This window comes from Peromyscus maniculatus, chromosome 18 (genome assembly GCF_049852395.1).
Source record: "Peromyscus maniculatus bairdii isolate BWxNUB_F1_BW_parent chromosome 18, HU_Pman_BW_mat_3.1, whole genome shotgun sequence".
NCBI classification, from domain to species: Eukaryota; Metazoa; Chordata; class Mammalia; order Rodentia; family Cricetidae; genus Peromyscus; species Peromyscus maniculatus.
Window position 1 is genome coordinate 39,227,984 of NC_134869.1, and position 23,780 is coordinate 39,251,763.

At 42.9% G+C, this 23,780-nt stretch overlaps 1 protein-coding gene across 1 annotated transcript in view; it reads right to left on the reverse strand.

Annotated features, from left to right (window-relative positions):
* Positions 1–18,180: 18,180 nt before the first annotated feature.
* The window catches only part of Tph2 (tryptophan hydroxylase 2), a 104,561-nt gene continuing 98,961 nt past the window's right edge, over positions 18,181–23,780 (reverse strand). Inside the window, exons 10-11 of the mRNA XM_006988965.4 lie at positions 19,221–19,354; positions 18,181–19,096 (exon numbers count right to left, since the gene is read on the reverse strand). Of these exons, the coding sequence (XP_006989027.1) occupies positions 18,922–19,096; positions 19,221–19,354 (309 nt within the window). The 3' untranslated portion in view covers positions 18,181–18,921. The remainder of the gene's footprint in view (positions 19,097–19,220; positions 19,355–23,780) is intronic.

Here is a 23,780-nt window from a genome sequence, read left to right on the forward strand (position 1 = left end):
TCTGCGTCTGCTTTTATTGTCTACTCTGTGCAGCATGAACCAACACATCTGCAAGGTTACGATGCCCCTGGTACAAGGGTCTTAGAAAGTTTGAGACAGAAACAGGAGACAGGACCCAATTTTCCCCCACAGTAGGAGCCACAAACCCCCACCTATGTGGCATCTATCTGTGCAAAGAGGATCTGATCCGCTGCGTCAGCAACGCGTCTTAATGGAAGCTACACTGCAATAAAATCTACCTAGCTCTCAAAAGAAAGAAATACACCCCACTCCTGGGGGTGAGACAGGAATCCTGGTAGGGACATTCACTGCACACACACACACACACACACACACACACACACACACACACACACACGGGGGGGGGGGGGGGACGGGACGGGGGGGGGGACGGACCCCACAGCTATAGGGAGGAGATAAAACAGGCCCATTGTGACAGAAGAAAGAAAAACCCGAAATCCTTTCAATTACTTTTGTAGTATGTGGTAGTCTGAATAAAAATGGCCCCCCATCAGTTCATATATTCAAATACTTAGAGAGTAGCACTATTTGAAAGAATTATGAGGTGTGACGTTGTTGGAGGAAGTGTGTCACTGGGGGTGGCCTTGGAGGTTTCAAAACCTCAAGCCTGGCCTGGTGGCTCTCTCTTCCTGCTACCTGTGGATCCAGATGTAGAACTCACACCTCCTTCTCCAGAATCCTGTCTGTCTGCATGCCTCCATGCTCCCCACCATGACAATAATGGACTAAACCTCTGAAATTTAAGTAAGCCCCAGCTGATTGCTTTCCTTAGTAAGAGTTGCCATGGTCATGGTGTCTCTTCACAGCAACAGAACACTAAGACATAGTCCCTTTGAAGGTCATCATAACCCTGATCTTGGTTTCTCTTATAATGCCCCCTTTGTTTGCCAAATGAACTAAATTATACATGATACAGAACTTAAATGTCCACAAAGGGCTGGGGATATAGTTCAGCTGGTGGACTGTTCTCCTGAGATGCATAAGTACTGGGTTCAGTTTCCCGTACTTTTTAAAAAGGTAATAAAATGAACAAAATGAAGGTTTAAGAATGCAAAAAAAAAAAAACAAAGCTAAGATTGAATCAATCTTAATTATAACTCTGTCAAAATGAAGTAATCAGATACATGTCACTGTTTTAGGGTTTCTATTGCTATAAAGAAACACCATGACCATAAAGCAAGTTGGGGAGGAAAGGATTATTCAGCTGATACTTCTGTATTGCTGTTCATCACTGAAAGAAGTCAGGACAGGAACTAAATAGGGAGGATCCTGGAGCCAGGAGCTGATGCAGAGGCCACGGAAGGGTGCTGCTTACTAGCCTGTTCAACCTGCTTTCTTCTGGAACCCAGGACCTCCAGCCAGGGATGGTACCACCCACCATGAGCTGGGTCCTACCCCATTGATCACTAATTGAGAAAATGCCTGCAGCTGATCTCATGGAGGCATTTCCTCACCTGAGGCTCCTTCCTCTCTGAAGACTCTAGCTTGTGTCAAGTTGACACAAAAAACCAGCCAGTACAACTGACCCCTCGTCAACTTGACACACAAACACATCACTATTAAGCCACGACCCTCCCCTTCTTCCTCATCCCCAAGATCTCATATTAAATTCATAATTTTAAAAGTCACCCAGTCTTTACAAATTCAAACACATTAACATTTCAGTCTCCTTAAAAGAGATTGGATATTTTAAAAGTTCAAGTCTTTCATCTGGGGACTCATTTAAAAATCAAAATTAAATACCTTCTTCAAGAGGGAGAAACCAAGGTACCATCCACAATCTGAACCAAGAAAAACCAAACTCCAACAGTATAAACAACTCAATGTCCACTTATCTGGGATTTACTCAATCTTCTGGACTCCAAAGGGCTTGGGTCACTTCTCCAGCTCTACCCTCTGCAATACACACAGCTTGTCTTCTAGGCTCTGGCTGGCTCTACTCCAATGCTGCTACTACTTTTGATGGTCTTCCCATGGCACTGGCATCTCCAAAATACTGGAGTCTTCTGTTGCAGCTGGGCTGCACTTTCACCAATAGCCTCTCATACGCTCTCTTCATGGATCAAGCCTCAGCTCCTCTGCATGACCCCTTCCGTCCTGGGCCTTCAACTGCTACCGAGGCTGCACCTTCTCCAATGACCTCTCCTGGTTCCTCACAGTGCCAAGCCCCAGCAGCTCTCAGTGACCCCCCTCATGCTTTCAAACCAGTACCACCTGGGTGACTCTGACATATTACCAAGTCCTGCCGCCAGCACCTTGGCCACCTCTGGAGCACAGCTTCTCTGTGCTCTCAGGAAACATTTCCCAGAAGATTTCACCTCAGTGATGCTGCTGGTCTCTTCTTAATCACCACTAATTTCTTAGCTCCAGCTGACCAGCATCAATTGTCTCAGTAACATAAAGGTTTCGCTTTAGTAGTTCTGGTATCTTGTTCATCACAGCTGATTCTTCAGAACCACCTAACCAGAACCACGGAATCTTAAATCAAAATAACAAACAGCCCTGATAGAGTCTTTAATCTTCCCTCTGAAAGTTCACAAGCCAGGCCTCCATCCTCTGCACTGCTCTCAACATTCTTACCTTCCAAGCCCCTACATCCTACTGAAGCCTCAACACTCAATGGCTTTTCTAGCCCAAAGTTCCAAAGTCCTTCTCCAATCATCCCCAAAACAGGGTCTGTCACAATAAACCCCACTACACTGGGTATCAGTTGTCTTAGTTCGGGTTTCTAATGCTATAAAGAAACACTGTGACCAGAAAGCAAGTTGGGGATGAAAGGGTTTATTCAGCTTACACTTCTATTTTGCTGTTCACCAACAAAGAAAGTCAGGATAGGACCCCAAACAGGGCAGGAACCTGGAAAGCAGGTGCTGATAAAGAGGCCATGGAGGGGTGCTGCTTGCTGGCTTGCTTCCCATGGCTTGCTCAGTCTGCTTTATTATAGAACCCAGGACCACCAGGCCAGGGATGGCACCACCCACCATGAGCTGGGCCCTCCCCCATTGATCGCTAATTGAGAAAATACCTACAGCTGGGTCTCATGGAGGCATTTCCTCAACTGAGGCTCCTTCCTTTGATGACTCAAGCTTGTGTCAAGTTGACACACAAAACCAGCCAGTATCACCACATTTCTCCATGGCCAGCTTAGCTCTTTGGGTCAAGGAAATCCACAGGGTAAACGTTCTTGATGAGACTAGATGTTAGGATAAGAGCTCTTTCCAAAGTTTTATTTACAACAAAGACAAGAGGAAGTCGAGAATAAACCTCAAATTAAAACTGAATCCAGTTAGCGTTTCCTTCCCCTCTCAAGGTGGTTTTCTAAAAGTGAATTCTCCAGAGGAGGAAACACGGGTTGTTTTCAGACAAGTAGGAGCCACTCCATATTGCCAACAGGAAGGTGGTAAGCAGTCTCGGTTATTCCCGCCCGTACATTTCAGCCATCCTGTTTATGCAATGCAGAAGACGGACAGATAATTGCATTATCGCACTACAAACAGGCGCTGAACGTGGAGCGGAACTCGGGAGTGGGAACCTTGTCAGTTACTGTTAGCGAATCATCATACGAAACCAATTGTTCACTTTCTGCTCAGTCCATTAGCTCCAAGGATGAAAGGAACTGCTCTCCCAACACATAATATTCCAATTTCCAATTTCACTTAGCACTTCCCCTTCCTACTCGGCAAATAAGAGACATTTGTATTCTGGACTTCATTTGCTCCTTCTGCCTAGGACTTTATTTTTGTCAGAGACAACACTGAGTAATCGCTGTCTGAAATGGAGCCTTGGGGACACAGATGGGACAAGTTGGGCCTTCTATTTAGTAGGTGGTCTGGGGACTGGAACACAATGTCCAACCACCACTTAAGACTTCAGTTCTTCCATTTTAAACAATTATAAGATGGCTCCGCTCCAACTTGCCACAACTTAATAAAATTTATGTGTGCATATTTAATACACACTTATGCCCTACATGATGGCATTACAGTCAGTAACAGATCGAAGACACAACAATGGACAATTAAGATTACGATGGAGTTGAAAACTTCCTCACACCTAATGATGTTGTAGCCATCAGGATGCCTCAGCCCCATGCAGGACTCACACCTCCACGGTAGCCCTGGTGCAAGCAAACCTACCACATAACCAGCTGTATAAAACTATAACACATACAATTATGTGTGGTGTGTAGTGTTTGATAATAGCAAGTGGCTGGGCCCACGTTCAACTCTGCTTTTTATCGTTATTTTAGAAGACTAAGTTTTGTCTCTGTTCCTGTGACAGTTTGAATGAGAAATGCCCCCCTTCCCTCCCCACCAGAGGGGATGCTTAAAGTGTGGTCTTATTAAAGAAAATGAGTCACTGGAGTGGAGCATTGCTCTGACAGGTTTGACAGTGCTGTTTTTTGGAGGAATGTAGACAAATTTGTAACTTTGGACTAGAAAAGCAGTTGGACATTGTAAGTAAAGCTTAATGGGGCACACTAGTAGAAACTTGGAAGACAGTAGAGCTGAGAGCTATGTAGACTATGGAGCCCCACTCAGCTCAAGAAGTCTCAGAGAGGAACAACAGTAGCACCTGGACTTGAGACCATTCCTGTGATAGCCTGTCAAATACTGTGGCTGCTTTCTACCTACGTCCTAAGAACCTTCCTGAGGCTAAATTTTGAAGCAATGGACTAATTTCTTTAGTGGAGGAGATTCCAAGACAGCCAAATATTGACTCTGTCATATGGTTATTAATTATGCAGATCCTATAATGGAAAAGAGAAAGAGGAACAGAAAGAAATACAAAATATACAGTTTGAAGAGGAAAACAGCACTAGGAAACGTAATGGTGCTCCAAGGTTTATGCTGAAAGAGATAACAAGATTGAGATGAGGTCTGATTTGAGAGTGTAGGCAAACCTACCACAGTCAGCTATATAAAAATATAGCACATACTTTATGTACAGTATATACTATTGATAACAATAAGTAACTGTATCAGTCATGGTTCTCTAGAGTAACAGAACTGACAGAATGATATATATCAAGAGAGCAGATTTATTAGAATGGCTTACAGACTGTGGTCCAGCTAGTCCACCAATGGCTGTCTACCACCAGCAGATCCCAAAATCCAATAGTTGTTCAGTCCATGAGGCTACATGGCTCAGCTGGTCTTCAGGATACACCAGAACCCCAAAGAAGTAGGTTCTTATGCCAGTGAAGGGATGGATTTGCAAGCAAGACTGAGGGAAAGCAGGCAGAGAAAGAGCCAAGTTTCTTCTTCTGTATTGTTTATATAGGCTGCCAGCGGAAGGTGTGGCCCAGTTTAAAGGTACATCTTCTCAACTCAAAAGATCTGGGTAAAAAGTGAGTCTACCCACTCCAAATGGTTTAATTAAGAAAAATCCCTCACAGCCATACTCAGCCACTTAGGTTTTAGTTAATTCCAGATGTAGTCAAGTTGACAACCAAGAATAGCCATCACGGTGACTATGTTCACCCTCAGGGCAAGACCTAACCTAGATAAGCTTCCATATTGTGAAAGGAAAAGGCCTAAAGAACTTTCTGCTCCCACAAAGGATCAACAAACAAAAGCTGCTCCTAATGAGCTTCAAGGTGGCCAAGGCCTATGCAAAGTTTGTAGCCAGATTTGGCAACGTTCTATACCTGGTGCTGGCTTTAGAGTCATAAAGGCCTCATGAGTAAAGGGTTCCTAAAATCTTCCTCCATAGTTTCAGAGAGCAGTTGAGACCAGACAACACATGGCAGGGGTGCCCTGCATGAAGGCCTTGAGAGGACATTGTATGACGGTGTGAAGGGAAGCCTGGGTGGAGTTGAAGACCCCATGATGTTGGAGATGCCAGAGTTGGGAGACATCTGCAGAGGAGCTCTGCACACAGAGAGTGGAACCATCCCAAGAAAATGAAGGATGTTTCACACCAGACATGAAGCTACAAGATGTGGAGTTTGCCCCCTAGATTTTGGTCTTGCTTTGGTACAATATTTCCTCACTATGCCCCCATTCCTCTCTGTTGAAATGGTAATGTGTATTCTGTCCCATATACATTGGAAGTATATAATTTGCTTTTTTTTTTTATTTACAGGGAGGGGATTACAATCAAGAGACAGTTTTGATTTTCAAAAGAGACTTTGTGCTTTCAAACAGAAAGACTGAAGGACTATGGGGAACTTTCGGAGTTGGTTTAAACGCACTTTGCACTATGCTGTGGCCACAAGCCTGTGGGGGAGGGGTGGAGTGTGGTGGTTTGAACAAGAAACATCCCCCATCATCTTGGGCATTTGAATTATTGGTCCCCACTTCGTGGCGCTACTTAGGAAGACTTAGAAACTGTGCTCTTGGAAGAAGTGAGTTACTGGAAGCAGGCTTCGAGGTTTTAAAACCTTGTGACACCCCCCAGGTGCCCTCTCTGGTTTGAGCTGTGGTTCAGGATGGGAGCCCTGGACTTCTGCTCCAGCCTTGCCTTCATACTGGCACACTTCCCCGCTGAGAGGATGATGAACTCCACCCCGCTGGAGTCGTCAGCCCAAACCAACCCTTCCTCCTGTAAGGTGGCTTGGTCCTGGTATTTTATCACAGCCATAGAAGAGTAACGAATACATACCATGGCCAAAAGCAACCGGAGGGGAGGGAAAGGTTGATTCTTCTTACAGGTTACAGTCCGTCACCAACTGAAGCTTAAGCAGAAACTGAAGCAAATCCCGTGGAGGAATGCTGCTTACTGGCTTGCTCAGTTAGCCATACAGCATAGACGAAAATACCCTGCCTATGGTATATTGCCCACAGTGGGCTGGGCTTTCCTACACTAATTCACCATTCAGAAAATGCCCCCATAGACACGCCCATGGGCAATCTGATTGAGACAATCCTCCAGCTGGGACTCTTTCAGGTAACTCTGGGCTATATCAAGTTGGCAGCAAAAGCTAACTAGGAGAAGGCCATTCCCATTTTTTTTAAAAAAAAAAAAAAAAAAAAAAAAGATGTTTTCTGTGAACAGTGCATTATCACAGTGTGCTGACAGTACTTACCCATCTTGTGTTTATCACATTCCTTGATTGCACCAAGAAACCACATCAAGTTATGGACCTAGACCATTTACATTCATGTGAATACACTGTGATATTCACACAATGACAAAATTGCCCCACAAAGCATTTCTCAAAAGGAACCCCCACCATTTAGCACCCAATGACTGAATATACATTTAGTTTTCATAATTCTGCAAGCATGAGGTATGTTCATTCCCACTTTACAGAAAAGTAAATGGAAGTTTAGAAAGCGTCAATAAATCTATTACGGTCACTGAGTTAGTAACCAGACCAAAGAAGAATTTGAACTTCTGTTTACCTAGTGTTTCATGTTCCCATGTTCTATTTATCATACTCGGGGAGCGAGTTTGACGTTAGGGAAGGTGTGTGTGCATGAATATATGGAGGGTGAGAATGCACATGTGTACTCATGCATATCAAAGCCAGGCATTAATGTTGGGTATCTTCCTCAATCACTCTCTACCTTATATTTAGTGAGACAGGTCTCACTAAAGCAGGAACTCACCACTTAAACAAGGCTGACTGGAAGAGTGGGTTCCAAAGGACCCTCCTGTCTCTGTAGTACTCAGCTCTTATGTAAGTGCTAGGGAATAGAATCTGGATCCTCATGCTTAGGTAGAAAACCCTTTAGCAACTAGGCCATCTCCCCAACACCGGTAGAGAGGCTTTTCATAAGAAAAAATTGCAATGGAAAACTGCAACAATAAAAGATATACTCAGTTATTAAGGTGTCTCTCAGTTTAAAAGTTGAGTTACTTTGATATTCTCTTCCCATTGGCCAGATCAATGACCTGTACCCTGAATCTCAATTGTCACCTACAGCCCAGTTAAACCCTTCCAGTTTACAGTTTACATGCTGGCCATGTCTTACTGGAAGAAGTCTCATCTTTCTCAGAATTAGAGGAGAAGAAGCAGACCGGACTGTCCATCCTTTGATGGTACAGATCAAGCCAAAAGAACAATAGAACTTTTCAGAGAAGCTCCAGTTCCCAGAACCAGAGAGAGAAAAGTGAAGAAGGAGAGCTAAAAATCATCTATTTTGCCTCCCATGCTTTTATCCTGTGTGCTAGCACATTCTTGTTGCCAGGAACAAGAGTGAGCAGGAAAATGAGAGCAGAGGAGAAAGGACTCACAGACTTTGCAATCCCAAAAACACAGCCCAAGTGTGTCTGGGAACTTGACAGTGTCATTGAAACATTTGTTAATGGCCATCCATGAAAACATACATACAATTAACACTATACACACCAGGTAAGTTATACTTAGCAACAAACATGTATATACATACACCGTATATGCATGAATAACAATTTTTCAAAGGCTGTGAATTTGAAAGAGAAAAAAAACAGGTGAATTGGGGGTTTTGAGGAAGGAAAGAGAAAAAGAAATGTGATTATAATCCCCCAAAAAAAATCAAAGAAAAAAAAAAAGACATTTTGGCCCTTTGCTGTTAGTCCTACTTTCTCTATATGGGTGTCTGTGTAAGATACAGTCTTACTCTGCCACCCTTAAAGCACATTTCTTTCTCAAGGACTCCAGTTGGCTCAACTCAGAGGATGGCTAGCCCTGAACCAGTCACTGTAAGCAAACAAAGCTCATTAACCAAACTCTGGTCAAAAGCTAGATTTAAGCGGTGAAATCAGCCCCACCCAGGGTAGAAACTGAGTCAGGGGTGGGAATCACAAAAGGGATTCTCAAAAGCACAAAGCCAAGACGTGGCGGCATAAGCCTACAGTCAGGAGGCTGAGGCAGGAGGCATGCTGGTTAGATTTTGTCAATTTGACACAAGCTAAAGTCACTTGGAGAAACTGACTCCATCAGATTTGTCTGTGGGGTATTTTCTTGATTACCAATTATGGGGGAGATTGAAGCTCACTGGGGGACATGCCACTCGCGTGCAGCACCACCATGGACAAAGTGTCCCTGGTCGCATAAGAAAGCAAGCTGAGCAAGCAAGCCGTGGGAACAAGCCAGTAGACAGCGTTTCTTCGTGGCCTCTGTTTCAGTTCCTGCCTTGAGCTCCTGCCCTGACTTCCCTGATTAATAGATTGTGACGAGGAAGTGTAAGCCAAATAAACCCTTTCCTCCTTGAGTAGCCTTTGGTCACGGTGTTCACCGCAGCAACCATAAGCAAACTAGGACAAAGGTATTGCCACGAGTTCTAAAAAAAAAAAAAAAAAAAAAAAAAAAAAAAAAAAAAAAAAAAAAAAAAAACCACAGGGATGTAGTTACTGGACAAAGGCAAGAAGGTAGATAAACTACCATTGGGTGGTATAAGCAGAGAGATAAGCACTCAAAAACACATATTTCCAACATGGAAAAGGCCTCCATCTAGGCTAGAAATCTGCAGAAGTAATAGGGATTTTTTTTTTCTTTCTCTCTCTCTCTCTGTTTCTAGGCAGTAGCTCAAGAGGCAAACTCAGGCTGGCAATTAGCTGTCAGCTGATCACCAATTCAAATGTCCTGGAGTGGGCCGGGCTGATGATCTGCACTTGCAGTAATCATTTGGCTGGGTGAATCAAATTATACTTTCCAATGCCACTTCAAATCAGGATTGCTCTGTCTGCATTCATTTTTGGCAGTAAGTATTACCACGCAACTTATTTTCTTTGATATCGACTCTACATGGGCAAGGGAGGAATTTAGGTTTCTTTTTACAGTCTGCTCTACAGGAAAGACCAAAAAGTTTTCGAGATTTGTAAGGAGACTAATTAGGATCTATTCCATTTTAATGGCTAGGCTTTCACACTGAAATGGATAGGGAAATGTGTTCTGCTCTTGCATGGTAGAGATTTTTCTTCCCAGTAGCTATCTGATTTGGGAACCTCATTCTTTGATAATGCCATGTGCAGTGATCAATCAGATGTAATGATCAAAAGGAAGTTGGCCTCAATCAATCCCGATAAACAAATAACTGCTATAGTAGCAAACCTAATGTGTTCTTCACTTCGAATTCTGTTGCCAATAATTGGCCTCATTAACGTCTGTGAAGTTAGCTGTTCACTACACTTGGGCAAGCTGTACATTAGATGTGTTCAGTGGTTTGCAAACCTTTGGGAATAACAGACCCCTGAGTCAGCATCTTGCTAGTTCCTTGGAAGGGAAGAAGGGAAGAAGTGAGGAGCTGAAGGGACACAGGAGCGAAAGGGGATCGGGATGTTCCCATAACCCATCACCTTCCCGTAAACTAAAATTTTCCTTCTCAAACTAAATACGAGGGTTAGCTTTGCATCTTATTTTTTTTTTTTCAGATTTGATTTTGACAGAAAATGAACTTGATTTCTTTGTGCCATCTAGCTTTCAAATTACCCTGCCCACATCTGTCAGATGCCTTCATGGTTCAATTATAAAAACTGTATCCAGGCTGGATCATGAGTCTGCTGTTTGCCACAACCACAGACGCCCTTGGGTTGAACATCAGGCTCACTGCAATCTTCCCAAAGAAGGAAATATACTTCCAGCTGTTACACCAGACTCATCCTTCATGGAGAGAGGGGGAGCACAGCAAGTGAGCCCTTTGTAGAGTGCATAAAATATGCAGATGGGGAGACAGGAGGCAGCAGGAAGAGTGGAAATAGATTTACCAAAATCATGTACACTCCTGTAGAAACAGCCAGAGTGGATTGACTGTGTGGAGTATCTACTTTGCCCGGAGATAACAAATATTTTTGTCCTGAATTACCCTATGTATCAGTACCATGCATGTTTCTCAACAGTGCTCATTTTCTAATTCATATTCTCCCATCAGTGTCTTTGAATTACACAGGGAACATATCTTTTTTTTTCCAGTCTAGCTTCTCTTTCTTAGGTGCTGTCCAGGGAAATTTCAATACCATGTTGTTTTGTCAACATTTTAGGTATTTGAGAAAGGCGAAGGATCTCATTAGATGAGTGATTTTCTAGCCAAATGAGAACCAACCCAGGTACCAGTTGTTCCAATTTCCTCTGGGATTTCTCACCTGCCACCTAAGTTTAGAGCTTAGAGGCCAGCAAGATTCTGACTTTGCAGGACCCAACACTACAATGACCTCCTAATTGGTTTTCCTGTTTGGATTCTTCTTCTCACACCAGTTCATTTCCACACAGCAATGTCAGTAAGAAGTATAAAGTGCTGCTTGTCAATGTCTTCCTTCCAGCCCTCCAGTGATGACATTGCCCTAAGAGGGTTCCTGACTGCCATGGAATTCCACCTTAGCTCACCCAGGTTCCCACCTGACCCGTCATTCCACTCCAGTCCCCTGACAGCCTTGTTCCTCGTGGGATGCTCTTTTCCCAGCTTCCTCCTTCTTGGCTTCTGATATCACGGTTCTTGGTCAACGTCATCTACAAGTAAACCCATCTTACTTAGTACCCCTGCCCCATTACTTTTCTTCCCTTTGTTTTTGAGATTGGAATGTAATTACATCATTTCTCCCTTCCCTTTCCTCCCTTAGAACCCTCCCATACACTCCTCCTTGCTCTCTTTCAAATTCATGGCCTCCTTTCTTATTGATTGCTGTTACATGCATATATGTACATGCATATCTATTCCTAAATATAAATTGCTCAGTCTATATAATGTTACTTGTATGTTTTCAGGGCTGACCATTTGGTACTGGATAACCAACAAGGATGCTGTTCCCAGTGGAAGATCATTTTTCCTATTCTAATAGCCCTTAGTTGCCTATAGTTCTTTTATGTAGCAATGAGGCCCCATGGGCTTCCCCTGTCCACTTTGGTGCATCTATTGGTGTCATCCTTGTTTAGGTCATACTTCGGCAGTCATATTGGTGAGACTTCACGGATGTAGCTTCTGACATGACTAGGCAGCAGAGCCTTGCAACAAACTCCCTGATCCTCTGGGTCTTACAATCTTCTCCCCCACTCCTCCATAACGTTCCACAAGCTTTAGGTGCAGGAGTAGATGTAGCCACTGGGACTGGGATCCACAACTCTGCATTTTGATTGGTTGTGGTTTTCTGTAACAGCTATATAAGCTTCCAAAGGAGGGAAGCAACCAACAGTCTGACCCAGCTATGACACCGATGAACCACAACAACCACCAGCATGGCACAACAACCCTAAGGGTACAGGAGTGGCATGCATACCTTGGCAGTAGCCATCAGTTTTCTGCGACTTAATACCAGTTCACCAAGAGGGAAAGCATACCTGCTACTGGAAATATGGCCTGGGGCTACTGAAATAATGTGTCTCGGAGAGGAAGAAACAGACATCACTTCACTTAACCTGTACCTGACTGCACTCTAAATAATTTGCCCTTATACCCACATATCAGTATTGTTCTCACCCCTCATCAAGGAGACTTCTCTTCGCAAGACAGAGAACATTATAGAAACCCCATTACTTTTTCTCGGATCACAGTGATTACTTTCTTCATAAAATATGGCATCATTTTAAATCACACAGGTTGTTTTCTTACCTGTGTCTTTCCCACTAGAAGGAAAATTTGAAGTGGGTATAAACCTCCTCTGTCTTACTCTCTGCTCCATCCTCATATTCCAAAATATATCCTAGTATGTTCTAAGCCAATGGAAAAAAAATGTTTTGAGGTACTAAATAGTATAAAACATACCACCAGTTCATGTTTCACCAGTTATTTTCAGAATACACAAACCTAATGTTGAATACCAGTGGTCTACTGTTAAATCTCTTGTCTCTTCCTAATATGACAATCTACATAAGAATCGTTTTTTCAGACTAAGACACTGTCTGTGGAAATTGAAGAAGAAAAAGGGAAAAAGGGGAAGAAATGGGGTGGGGGATAAGTTGGAGCACACCAGAAAACTCTAGGCTGCTTTCTTTTTCATTATAAGTCAGACAAGGTTCATGAGAGTAAGCATCAGCACTCGGCACTTCAGAAGTTGAAAATTAGATCAAATGAATTGGAGGACAACTGCATCTCGTGTTAATGTTTTCCTCTTCGAATGAAGAAAATGAGATGATGTGAGCCATGACTCCATTTGAAAATGAAACTTCGTATTTCTATTTGCTTCTACATTAAAGCGCACTTTTTTTTTTTCATTTTAGACTCTTCGTTGTTGGTAAATGTTTCAATATTTTACATTTATTAGGATCAGGCCCATTTACTATTGTGCAAGTCAGACAAGCACAGATAGAGAGTCCCTCTAAAGCATAATTTCTAAATCACACAGTAAACAAATGAGACTAAGCTAGAAACCTCACAACCCTTCCATTAATGTGTTTAAAAAAAATAGTCAAAGTTTCCTACTTTTAAGAGGTAAATTTACAAATAGTCCACTGCATTTTTACTGGTTCAAGTGAACAGACTATCCAGGAATCCCAGAATATCCAGGTAGATACCCTACCTGTCTTATAACACACAAAAATGTTCAAAAATAAGCCTATAATCAGAATTTTTTTTGCCTATCTTTTGCAAATAGTAACACATAAGAAACTTGATTTTACTCTGAAATATACGTTGATTTCTGATTAGCTGATTATAGAAGTCAGGAGAAATGCCAAAATGAAGAGATGACTCACCAGGGGATGACAGTGAGCAAGTGTCTTGAAATTTATAATTGCCCTTGGATCTACTTAATTTAGCTTAAAGTCACGAGACATAATTGAGACAAATGGCTGCACAGAGCAGGTACCAGACATGACGAGAGGCTGCCTGTGATCATTTTTTTTTTTTCTTGCACTATTCCCACCCGAGGACTTTTTCAGCCAACACTTTTCCTAAAATGGCTATTAAATTTTATAGGATTTTTTCCCACCATTAGCTGTAATGGCATTTACATGTTAAATGCTTGCAACAAATGAAACCCATGATTCCATTGTTTCACGGGGTGAAGGCCATGATTACTGCTATTCTGGATGGAGAACACATCTAAAAAGCATCATCTAATTCCTCCTCCTTGCATGGTACCTATGTGAGCTCTGTGGGGGACGCCTGTTTGCTTTGCAGCTTCTTCTATTTTTGAAACAAGATAGATTCTTGCACATGCAAGAAAACTGGAGATTTTGCAATCAGCCAAGCAGAAGACACCTCAAATGTTATTTTTGTCTAGGGGACTTGTTTACAATTAGATATAATTCTCCCTCAAGTACATTTGACTGAGAAGTTGTCCTTTCACAGAGCTTCCAGCAAACAGTTCACCGGCCACTTATGGCTATGTGTTTGTTTGTCTGTTTGTTTGGTTTTTTTTTTTTTTAATGAAAAAGAATGGGACAACACTCTCCAGGATTTGTGCCTGAAGCTCTCCTCCATCACGGAAACAGCAGGGATGGCAGACATTTAAGATTTCTCAGCCAATTTTCTCCTCCAAGAAAACTCAGCAACTTACCCTAAACATTTTAGATTTTTCTGTTCCAGATTATTATTCTGGGTTATTACTTGTCGGGAGATATTCAGGGTCATTTGGATCATAGTAAAATAAGGTCTGAGAAGCTGTATCTATGGTTCTATAAAACTATTAAAACACACAGCTGTGTGATCCTTCTAGAACTTTTTGACTTCGTTTCCCGTTTCTCTGCCACCAATAACTTTCCACAGCACTGTCACCCCCACCCAGAGTAACAAACAAGCTGAGGCAATCTTCACATTCTGTAGACCAAATGTCTTCACAAGAACTCAGCTGTTCCAAGGATGCTTCCGAAATGACGGGGTTCCTGTAGTTATGAAACCAGTGTTCCAGCTTCAGAACTTTTCATTTCCTTTGTGTTTTAACTGTTTGCTGTGGGCCTTTGATGTGTTTATTTTGTTTGGGTTTTTATTTTATGGTGCTGTAGATCGAATCTAAGCCCTCACACTTCCTAGCAAACACTTGGCCAATGAGCTAAAAGATACACGCTCCGGCCCAGAATTTTCATCTTAGTCTGATCTTTCAAACTAATACACTGATATGTATTTGAACTATTTTTTGTTTCTCTTCTATATATTGATACCTAAGTTATCTGATCAATAAGGGGTCCCATATAAGAATCTGAATTGATTTTAAATTGTATGTTATGTCCTATTTTTAAAAGGACATCCTTGTAAATTGCTCAAGGCTCCATTCCAAGCAGGTTTCTAACTGTGTTGGTTTGGATGATAATGGTCCCCATAGGTTCATATGTCTGAATCTTGGTCCCCAGTTGGTGGAACTGTTTGGGAGGGAATGTGTGACCATGTCAGAGGACATGGGCCTTGGGCACAAGCTCTGAAGCCTCAAAAGCGCCCTGCCATTCCTAATGCACCCTCTGCCTCCTGCTTGCCCTTTAAGATATGAGCTCCCGGGTGTTCAACTCAGTTAAACATCTTACTGTATAAGCTGTCTTGACTTGGTATTTTTTCACCACATGGAAAAGTAACTGATACAGAAACTGGTACCAGGAGTGGGGTGTTGCTGTGACAGGTCTGACCACGCCCCCCCCTTTTTTAGGAATGTAGGCGGCTTTGGAATTTGGGATTGGAAAAGTGGTTGATGGCTGCAAGTGGAGCTTAATAGGCCTGTTATGCCCAGATCGCGGGGACCCCCAAAAGACCACCATGGAGACGGAATCCCACGTGTAAAAGCAAAGAGCCATTATTTCAAGCTCCAGAGCTTGGTCCCTCTGTCTGTTTGACACAGGGGTGAGAGCAGAGAGCCCTGAGCTCAGGTAGGGCAGAGTTTTTTATCACAGCAGAGGTTGAGGTGAGGGGATTTCCAGGGTCCAGGACCCTGATTGGCTGACAATTGTCTAGGGGTATCTGTAAACAAAAAATAGGTATGTGCTAGACTCAGGGACATCTGGCCACCTTATGTAATGGTTGGAATGTTTGGGATGTCAGGTGCTTCCTCACCCCTGGTAGATTCCCTGGATGGTATCAGCTTAAGGCTTTTCCTGGATCTGGGTGTTGCCTGCCACAGAAGCTGTGTCTACGCCCCCAAGCCTGTCATGGCTGCTGTGTGGTCAAGCTATTTGGGGCCCCTTCACAGGCCACCCAGTTAAGAGCTTAGAAGACAGTAGTGCTGATAGCTGTATGGACTGTGGAGGCCCAGCTCAAGAGGATTCAGACAGCAGCAATATTAGCAACTGGTCTAGAGACCATTCCTGTGCCCATTCTGGCAAATAACGTGGCTGCTGTCCAGCCTGTCTTAAGCACTCACCTGCGGCTAAATTTAGAAGTCCTGGACTAATTTCTGTAGTGGAGATTTCAAGCCTGGTATTGATTCTGTTATGTAGTTATTAGTAATCCCTTTGATGTGGGTAGACAACTGAAAAGAGCAAGTGGAGCAGAAATACCAAATGGACAGTTCGGAGATGACCAGGACACTGGCAAGTTTACTGCCGCAGCTAAAGCTTGTTAACAGTAAAGAGATCAACTCCATTAGTGAGAGCCAAATCTGCACTGGAATAAAGGGAAAGGTGCCCTCAGCATAACATCCAACCCAGCTAAGCTTCCAAATTGTAAAAAGAAAAAAATATATATATGGTTTAAGGAATTCTCTGCTCCTGAAAAGGAACAGCAAACAGACGCCCCTGCAAATGTGGTTCAAGGAGGGGCCAGGCTCCATCCTAGGAGGTAGCCAGACCTGTCGGTCTCATCCCTGTGGTGCTGGATTTAAAGTCATGACAGATTATATAAGTAAAAGGGATTATGAAATCTCCCAGGTCACAGAGAGTCACCGAGCCAGGAAACGTGTGTAGCAGGGATCTCCCTTCATGAAAGCCCTGAAAGGCCATTGCATGAAGGTGTGAAAGTCAAATCTGGATGGAGTTGGAGATCCCCAGATGTTGGAGCTGCCAGAACTGTGAGACATCTGCCCGGGAGAGCTGCAGACGAGGAGTAGAACCATCCTGAGAGAGAGAGAAGCATGCTGCAGGCAATAAAGCTGGATGCCTAAGCCCTCAGACACCGGAAACGGAGCTGCAGGATAGGGAGTGTGCCCTGCTGGGTTTGATCTTGCTGGATCGGTATTGTTTCACTGTGTCCTCTCCCAACCCCGCCCAGATCGTCCCTTTTGGAATGGTAATGTATATTCTGTGCCACTGTATGCTGGAAGTTTGTGATCTGCCTTATGATTTTACAGGGGGTGGCATTTAAGAGATTGCCTTGAGTCTTAGAAGAGACTTCAGAGTTGGGGGCCTTTGAATAGCGTTGAAACTAAACGACTGTGAGGGCTTCTGAAGTTGGATTAAATGAATTATAACATGGCCATGAGCATCTGGGGGCCCGGGAGTGGAATGGGGTGGTTTAGATGAGCCTGGCTCCATAGGCCCATCTATTTGAATACTCGGTCTCCAGTTGATGGAACTGTTTGGGAAGGATTAAGTAGTCTTTTTTGGTGGGAGGGGGTGTGTCACTGGGGAACAGGCTTTGTGTTTTCATAAGACTCCCACCGTTCTCTGCCTCCGGCTTGTGGTTTGAGATGTGTGTTGACAGCTGTCCCTGACACAGTTCCTTTGTTTCACCCTCATCCAGCCATCCGGAAAGTTAACCCCAGTTTAACAGTTTTCTTTCACAAGTTGCCTTGAGTGTGGTGCTTTATCGCAGTAATAGAAAAGTAACTAAGACACTAACCTAAAAGTCATTTTCCCATCTCTTTCTTCTGCACTTCTTCCCATTCCCATCCTCTCCCACTCCATCTCATCTCTGTACTACCTCCCAAACAAAGCAGAATCAGGGAGATTGTTCAGTGAGGGAACCCATCCGAAGATTAAATTAACTCAGTGGTTCTTCATTTGCTCACTTAGACACTTGTTTTGTTTATCTCTTATAGCAAGGATCACCAGAAATGTGTGGCAAACCACTAGTGTTTACCCAGAATTATCCAGACTTTGAGAAAATAAACCACTCCCCACAGACAGGGCCTGTTTTAGAGCTGTTGGAGAAATAGATGTCCTGTTGGGGGCCAAGTTTCTGTTAATTGATAAGCTTTAGTTTTTTAAACATTAGTATTCCTTCTGTGCCAATGCAAACACAAATGTATGTTACAGTGGATTTGTCAGCAGTTCAAAATCCATGAGAATGCCATGGATTATGACTGCTACACACCTCACTGTGCCAAGCTGCAGCAAATTCCTTTGCTTCTCCATAACTCAGTTTCCAAATATTTAAAATCAGAGATGGTACTACATCCCTGTGACATTCAGGAGTCTTAGTCTATAGAAATGAGTCAGATGCCTGAGATGATAATTCATTTTATTCCAACAACACATTCACAGTCCCAAGATTTTTTTCCCCTTTTGTTTAAGCTTTCTAAATAGTCTCAAAGTGGTTCCTTCCAAAACACTTCAGGAAGCTTGCCACAAATCAGTTTCAACAAGGTCAGTGCAACCTATACATCCCGTGCATAAGAAGTTTTCTTTTCTTGCACAGTATAAATACTCAGTCCAAAATCACTTCAACCACTGCGTTTCTGAACAATTTCTGAAGTAGAATACTAAACCTTTTGTTGCTGTGATGAGAAGCTTGGAGTGACTCTAGTTTGTCTGAAATAACACTGATACTATTGAAAACAGAAACTACGTCCCAACTATTTTCATTTTATCTGATGAATACAGAGGAAAAGTCTCAGGTCTAAGGAAGAAAAGGTCAGCCACTAGAATTGTGAGATGAATGTCTGCTACAAATTTTAAAGACACAGTTTAAGTTGCTGTTTGTCCACAAATCAGAGATGTCAAATCTATTTGAGACATTTAACTATATCACCATCTTCCAAACAATGAATGGTTATCTGCATGGGTTGCTTAGAGTGTTTTTGTATATTGATGCCATAAGTTACACGGAGGTATAGACATACAGAATTGCATGCTTACTAGCTAACCATGACACAGAAAGCTATTGATGTTGGAAAACACTGATTGAATTGTTGCTAAGTCCCCCAAAACCCCATGCTGACAACAACACTGGTTTCTAGGCATCAAATCCCCAGATACTGGTTCATTTTATTCAGGGCATCACACACTGTGTTCAAATCACTGCGTAGGTCCTGCACCACATTCTCAATACTTCTGGTGTCTTTCAGGATTTCGATGCTCTGTGTGTAGGGGTTGAAGTATACTGAGAAGGGACGGGTAATTGACTTTGCAAAGTCCCTGTAGAATAAATGAAAATAGAAGGATACACCGTCAGCCACCACTGGTGTAAGAAACAGATAGGAAGAAACAGCCAGAGAAATTTAAAAGTTACTTTCTGCAGAAGAAAGAAAAGTAAGTTTACCTCATCTTCTCTTTGGCTTCTTCAAAACTTTCCGAAACAAAATAGACATCCTGGAAGGTGGTGATTAGGCATTCCTGCAAGCAGGTTGTCTTTGGGTCAAAGGCTTTTATGCAAGCCTTGTCAGAAAGAGCATGCTGCAAAACATACCACAGAATCCAATCAACTCCATTCCAAAATGCTACGGCATCACACTTACTAGCCCAGTAACCCACAGAACTGCTCAGTTGCTAGTCTACCATAGAGCATAGAACCCTCCCAGTGCAGGGTAAATTGGGTATTGAGGAAGGGTTGTTTTGTTTGTTTTACTTTAGTCTCTTGGAAGTTGAGGGAGAAAATGCGCTCCTGTTATTATTTCATATAAAATCAGGCAAATTCATGCTGAAGGACAGTTCAGAGCTATCCCCTGACACAAATGGATTTTTAAATCTACACCATGAATAGAAGCAGGTACAGCAGAAATATGCTCCTAAATTTGTTGCTATAAGCAATGTACTGAAATTTCTCTTAAATGGCAGAAGTAATAATTACCTACGCAGAGAGGTAATTGAGACTCTCACTGAACTATTTGCGGACTCATTGGGAGACATTTTGAGGCCAGGTACTGCGTATCAACAGAGATTGGAGTGGGCTTATACATTGGAGGGTGCTTGCAAAGTAATCATTTACCTTCCACAAAGTACAGCAGAGTGATATACAGCAAATAAATATTGCCAGTTGGGGGGCAAAGAACCAATATTAATGGTTATATTTAAGCCCAAAGCAGGCATTAAAAAACAGGAAAGCCAGTATAATTACTCTTTGAGCCATCATTGGCTCCATTCAGCTCACTGCATTCCTGGCACTAAGAACATCAAGGAATCCTGAATGACTGTGTCTTCAAGATAAATCCAGTGATGCTAGAAGTTAGTGGTCATTCCTTACCCACCCCACCTGCCTACTTCTAGACTGTTAATGGATGGTTCTGAAACATAATGTGCAGAAGAATCGTTGAAGAGCGTATGAAACCATAGACACCCAGGCCTTCGTTCTATCCAGTAAATCTAAATGAAATCCAGAAATGAGCACTTTAAAGGCATCCAAGGTGACTCTGACATAAGTGTTTGTGAACTATACTCCTCCTATAGATTTTGTTACTAAGAGGCAGGGGTTTTGTTTGTTTGTTTGTTGTTTTGTTTTGTTTTGTTTTGGTAGAAAGGGAGATGGCAAAAATTGCCTTGAACTGAGAATTAGAAAACAGAGGCTGTAGACCACGTGCTGATGTACCTACTTGTAACCATGGTAGATCACTTGACCTATCAGAGTCTCCACTCCCTCAAGGGACACATTTAGAATGGATGGTTCTAAAGATGCTACTGAAGGCATCTCCTTGATCCTACCCAAAGCGTTTCTCTGCCTCTTTGCCTTCTCAACCAAATAGTGAGAATTTCTTGAAAACTTCCAAACCAATGCCCTCCCCATCAACATTCCCGGTGCATTCCCTCCAACAATTTCAAAGTGCACACACTTATTTACAGCCCTTGGTTATTTACAGGCTGTGGTTTTTTCCATGTCTGAAAATACAATTGAGAAGCCACACTGACATGAACAGAACAGGGCAAAGGGCTTGTGATTTGTTTTTCCACAAAATTCTGTTGTCCAGATCAATGCATATATGAATCATGGAATGTGGAGGACCTTCAGCGTGAACTCATTCTTTTTCTGGAACACAGAACAACATCATTCTGAGGCAGAAGGTCATCGCACCTCCAAATGCACTTTTGCAGAGCCCAGCACAGTGAACGTCGGGCACGTCTGGTTCCACATGACCAATAAATCCTGTCCACATTTTCCAAACAACTTCACAGTTTTACCAAACAGAATGTCTTTTGATGAGAGCTATTCCCCCTTTGCAGAGAACTGGCTTCCTGTTGGCTTGCTAGGGTTTTTCAGAACTAGAAGTTGCTTCCTTTGCAGCCATCCACTATGATTACATTTAACTGATGTGTTACTCAAATTGTTCCATTCATCCATGGGTACACACTGAAGGAAGGACACTGACTGACCCAGTGTCCTCAGTCTATCTAACCTCTCCCCCGCACTGGGAGGCAGAGGCCGACTGTTAGCAACACAGGCTACAGGCACAATTAAACCATGGGTCTTCGGGACATCTCTGCTGAGCCAAACACTTTTCACAGAGTTGAGGACAGGCGCAAAAGGAAATGAAACTCATCAGTGAAACTATCAGTCTCCGAAGTCTCTAGAAGACTTTAGCAACCAGTCAGTGTGTGTGCAGGGCACCTATGCAGTGTGTGTATTCAACATCGGTGACTGAGAACAGTGCAGGTTCTGAAACATTCATCATGGGGCTCTTGTACTGACTCTCCAGATGTCTGCATTCATTCATTTTAGTAGGGAAAGAGGATTACAGTATATCAAGAGAATTCTCAGAGGACAGGGTGCCCTGCCTTAGACTTCAAGGGGAAAAAAAAAAACCCAGTGAGTACACAGCTTACAGTTTAAGGTAAAGACTATTAGGTACTATATACAACACTTAGCCAATATAATACTTAAGTGAAAATTGGGAGTTGACTAGATTTTGTTGTCATTTGGTTGGTTGGTTAGTTGGTTAGTTGCTTTTAAAAAAAGACAGGGCCGGGCGGTGGTGGCACACGCCTTTAATCCCAGCACTTGGGAGGCAAAGGCAGGTGGATCTCTGTGAGTTCGAGGCCAGCCTGGGCTACCAAGTGAGTTCCAGGAAAGGTGCAAAGCTACACAGAGAAACCCTGTCTCGAAAAACCAAAAAAAAAAAAGAAAAAAAAAGACAGGTTTCATTGTGTAGCCCAGGCTGACCAGCACTGTCCTCCTGCCTCAGCTTCCCAAGTGTGGGGATTACAGGAAAACACCACACAGACCCAGCAGAGGAAGTTAACTGTTTTAAATGCTCAAAATTGTGATTTACTCTCAGGAACTGTATATGATATTGTGTGTGTGTGTGTGTGTGTGTGTGTGTGTGTGTGTGTGTGTGTGTGTGTTATTCTGGTTTACAAGGACCTCTCCAACCATAAAGCATGAAGCCAGGGCTAGCTGCCTCTTTTCTACTAATAAATGTGAGGACATTATTAATAGCCATGGATTAGCCTGAGTCGAAAGAGCAGCCAATGAATGAGATTGTTATAGACTATGGGGACTTTTGACTTTGAACTGAATGCATTTTTCATTATGATATGGCCAGGGAATAGAGTGTGGTAGTTTGTAAGAAAATGCCCCCCAAAGGGAGTGGCACTAATGGAGGTGTGGCTTTTTGGAGTAGGTACAGCCTTGTTGGAGGAAGTGTGTCACTGCAGGGGGTGGGCTTTGAGGTCTCATATATGTTCAAGATACCACCCAGTGAGACAGATCACTTTCTCTTACCTGCAAGATGTAGAACTCTCAGCTACTTCTCCAGCACCATGTCTGCCTGCATGCCACAATGTCCCACCATGATGATAATGGACTGAATCTCTGAACTGTAAGTGAGCCACCCCAATTAAATGTTTTCCCTTATAAGAGTTGCCGTGGAGCCGGGCGGTGGTGGCGCACGCCTTTAATCCCAGCACTCGGGAGGTAGAGCCAGGCGGATCTCTGTGAGTTCGAGGCCAGCCTGGGTGAGTTCCAGGAAAAGGCGCAAAGCTACACAGAGAAACCCTGTCTCTGGAAAAAAAAAAAAAAAAAAAAAAAAAAAAGAGTTGCCGTGGTCATGGTGTCTCTTCACAGCAATAGAAACCCTAAGACACTGATAGATAATAATACAAGATAATTCAGAGCGTACATCTTAACCTTGGAGTTTAACTTTGGTTCCTTTCCTTTCTATGCAATTTGAGGAAACTAATGGACTCTATAACCCAAGGTTGTGGTCCGAATTAAATGGAGAATATATGCAAATGGCTAACATGGGAAGTACTCAACACACTTAGTTATCATTCCTCATTCAGTCCAGACAGGATTATTAGTATCCACGTGTGCTGCCCAACAAGCTTTTCCTCCCTCTCCCCGAGGGGTCTAGAACCTGTAGGGAAAGAATGGCCCCACATATGAGACATGGAAGACCCACACTGTAATTGTGCCTGTTCTGGCTCATCAGCCTGGCATCTTCTTTCCTCTCAGACACCCCTTTATGCAGTGACACAGAGGTATTATCTCAACTACTCTAGATGTAAACCCTGTGATCCTCACTCTCTATATCAGGACTGGTTAAATTTTGAAGGGAAAAAAAAAAATCCCAAGTGTGAGGCCAGATTTATGGGTAATTTGGGTCCTAGATTCCAAATAAGGTTTTGCAAAGATTCCTATGTTCACAGCACAGTCACCTTTTCCCAGAACAACAAATAGGTGGATTTCATTATGTATATGTGCACTATGCATGCACATAGGTAATATTCTTTGAGCCTCATTTACATACTCACTAAAGCCTCCAGCAACTGAGGGACCAACATCAGGTCAACAGTTGCAACAGTATAAAATTTTTCAGTGCAGTAGATAACTTCCTTTGAAACTACAGGATGTTCACATAGGGATTATGATAATGCTATTAATTAAAGCCGT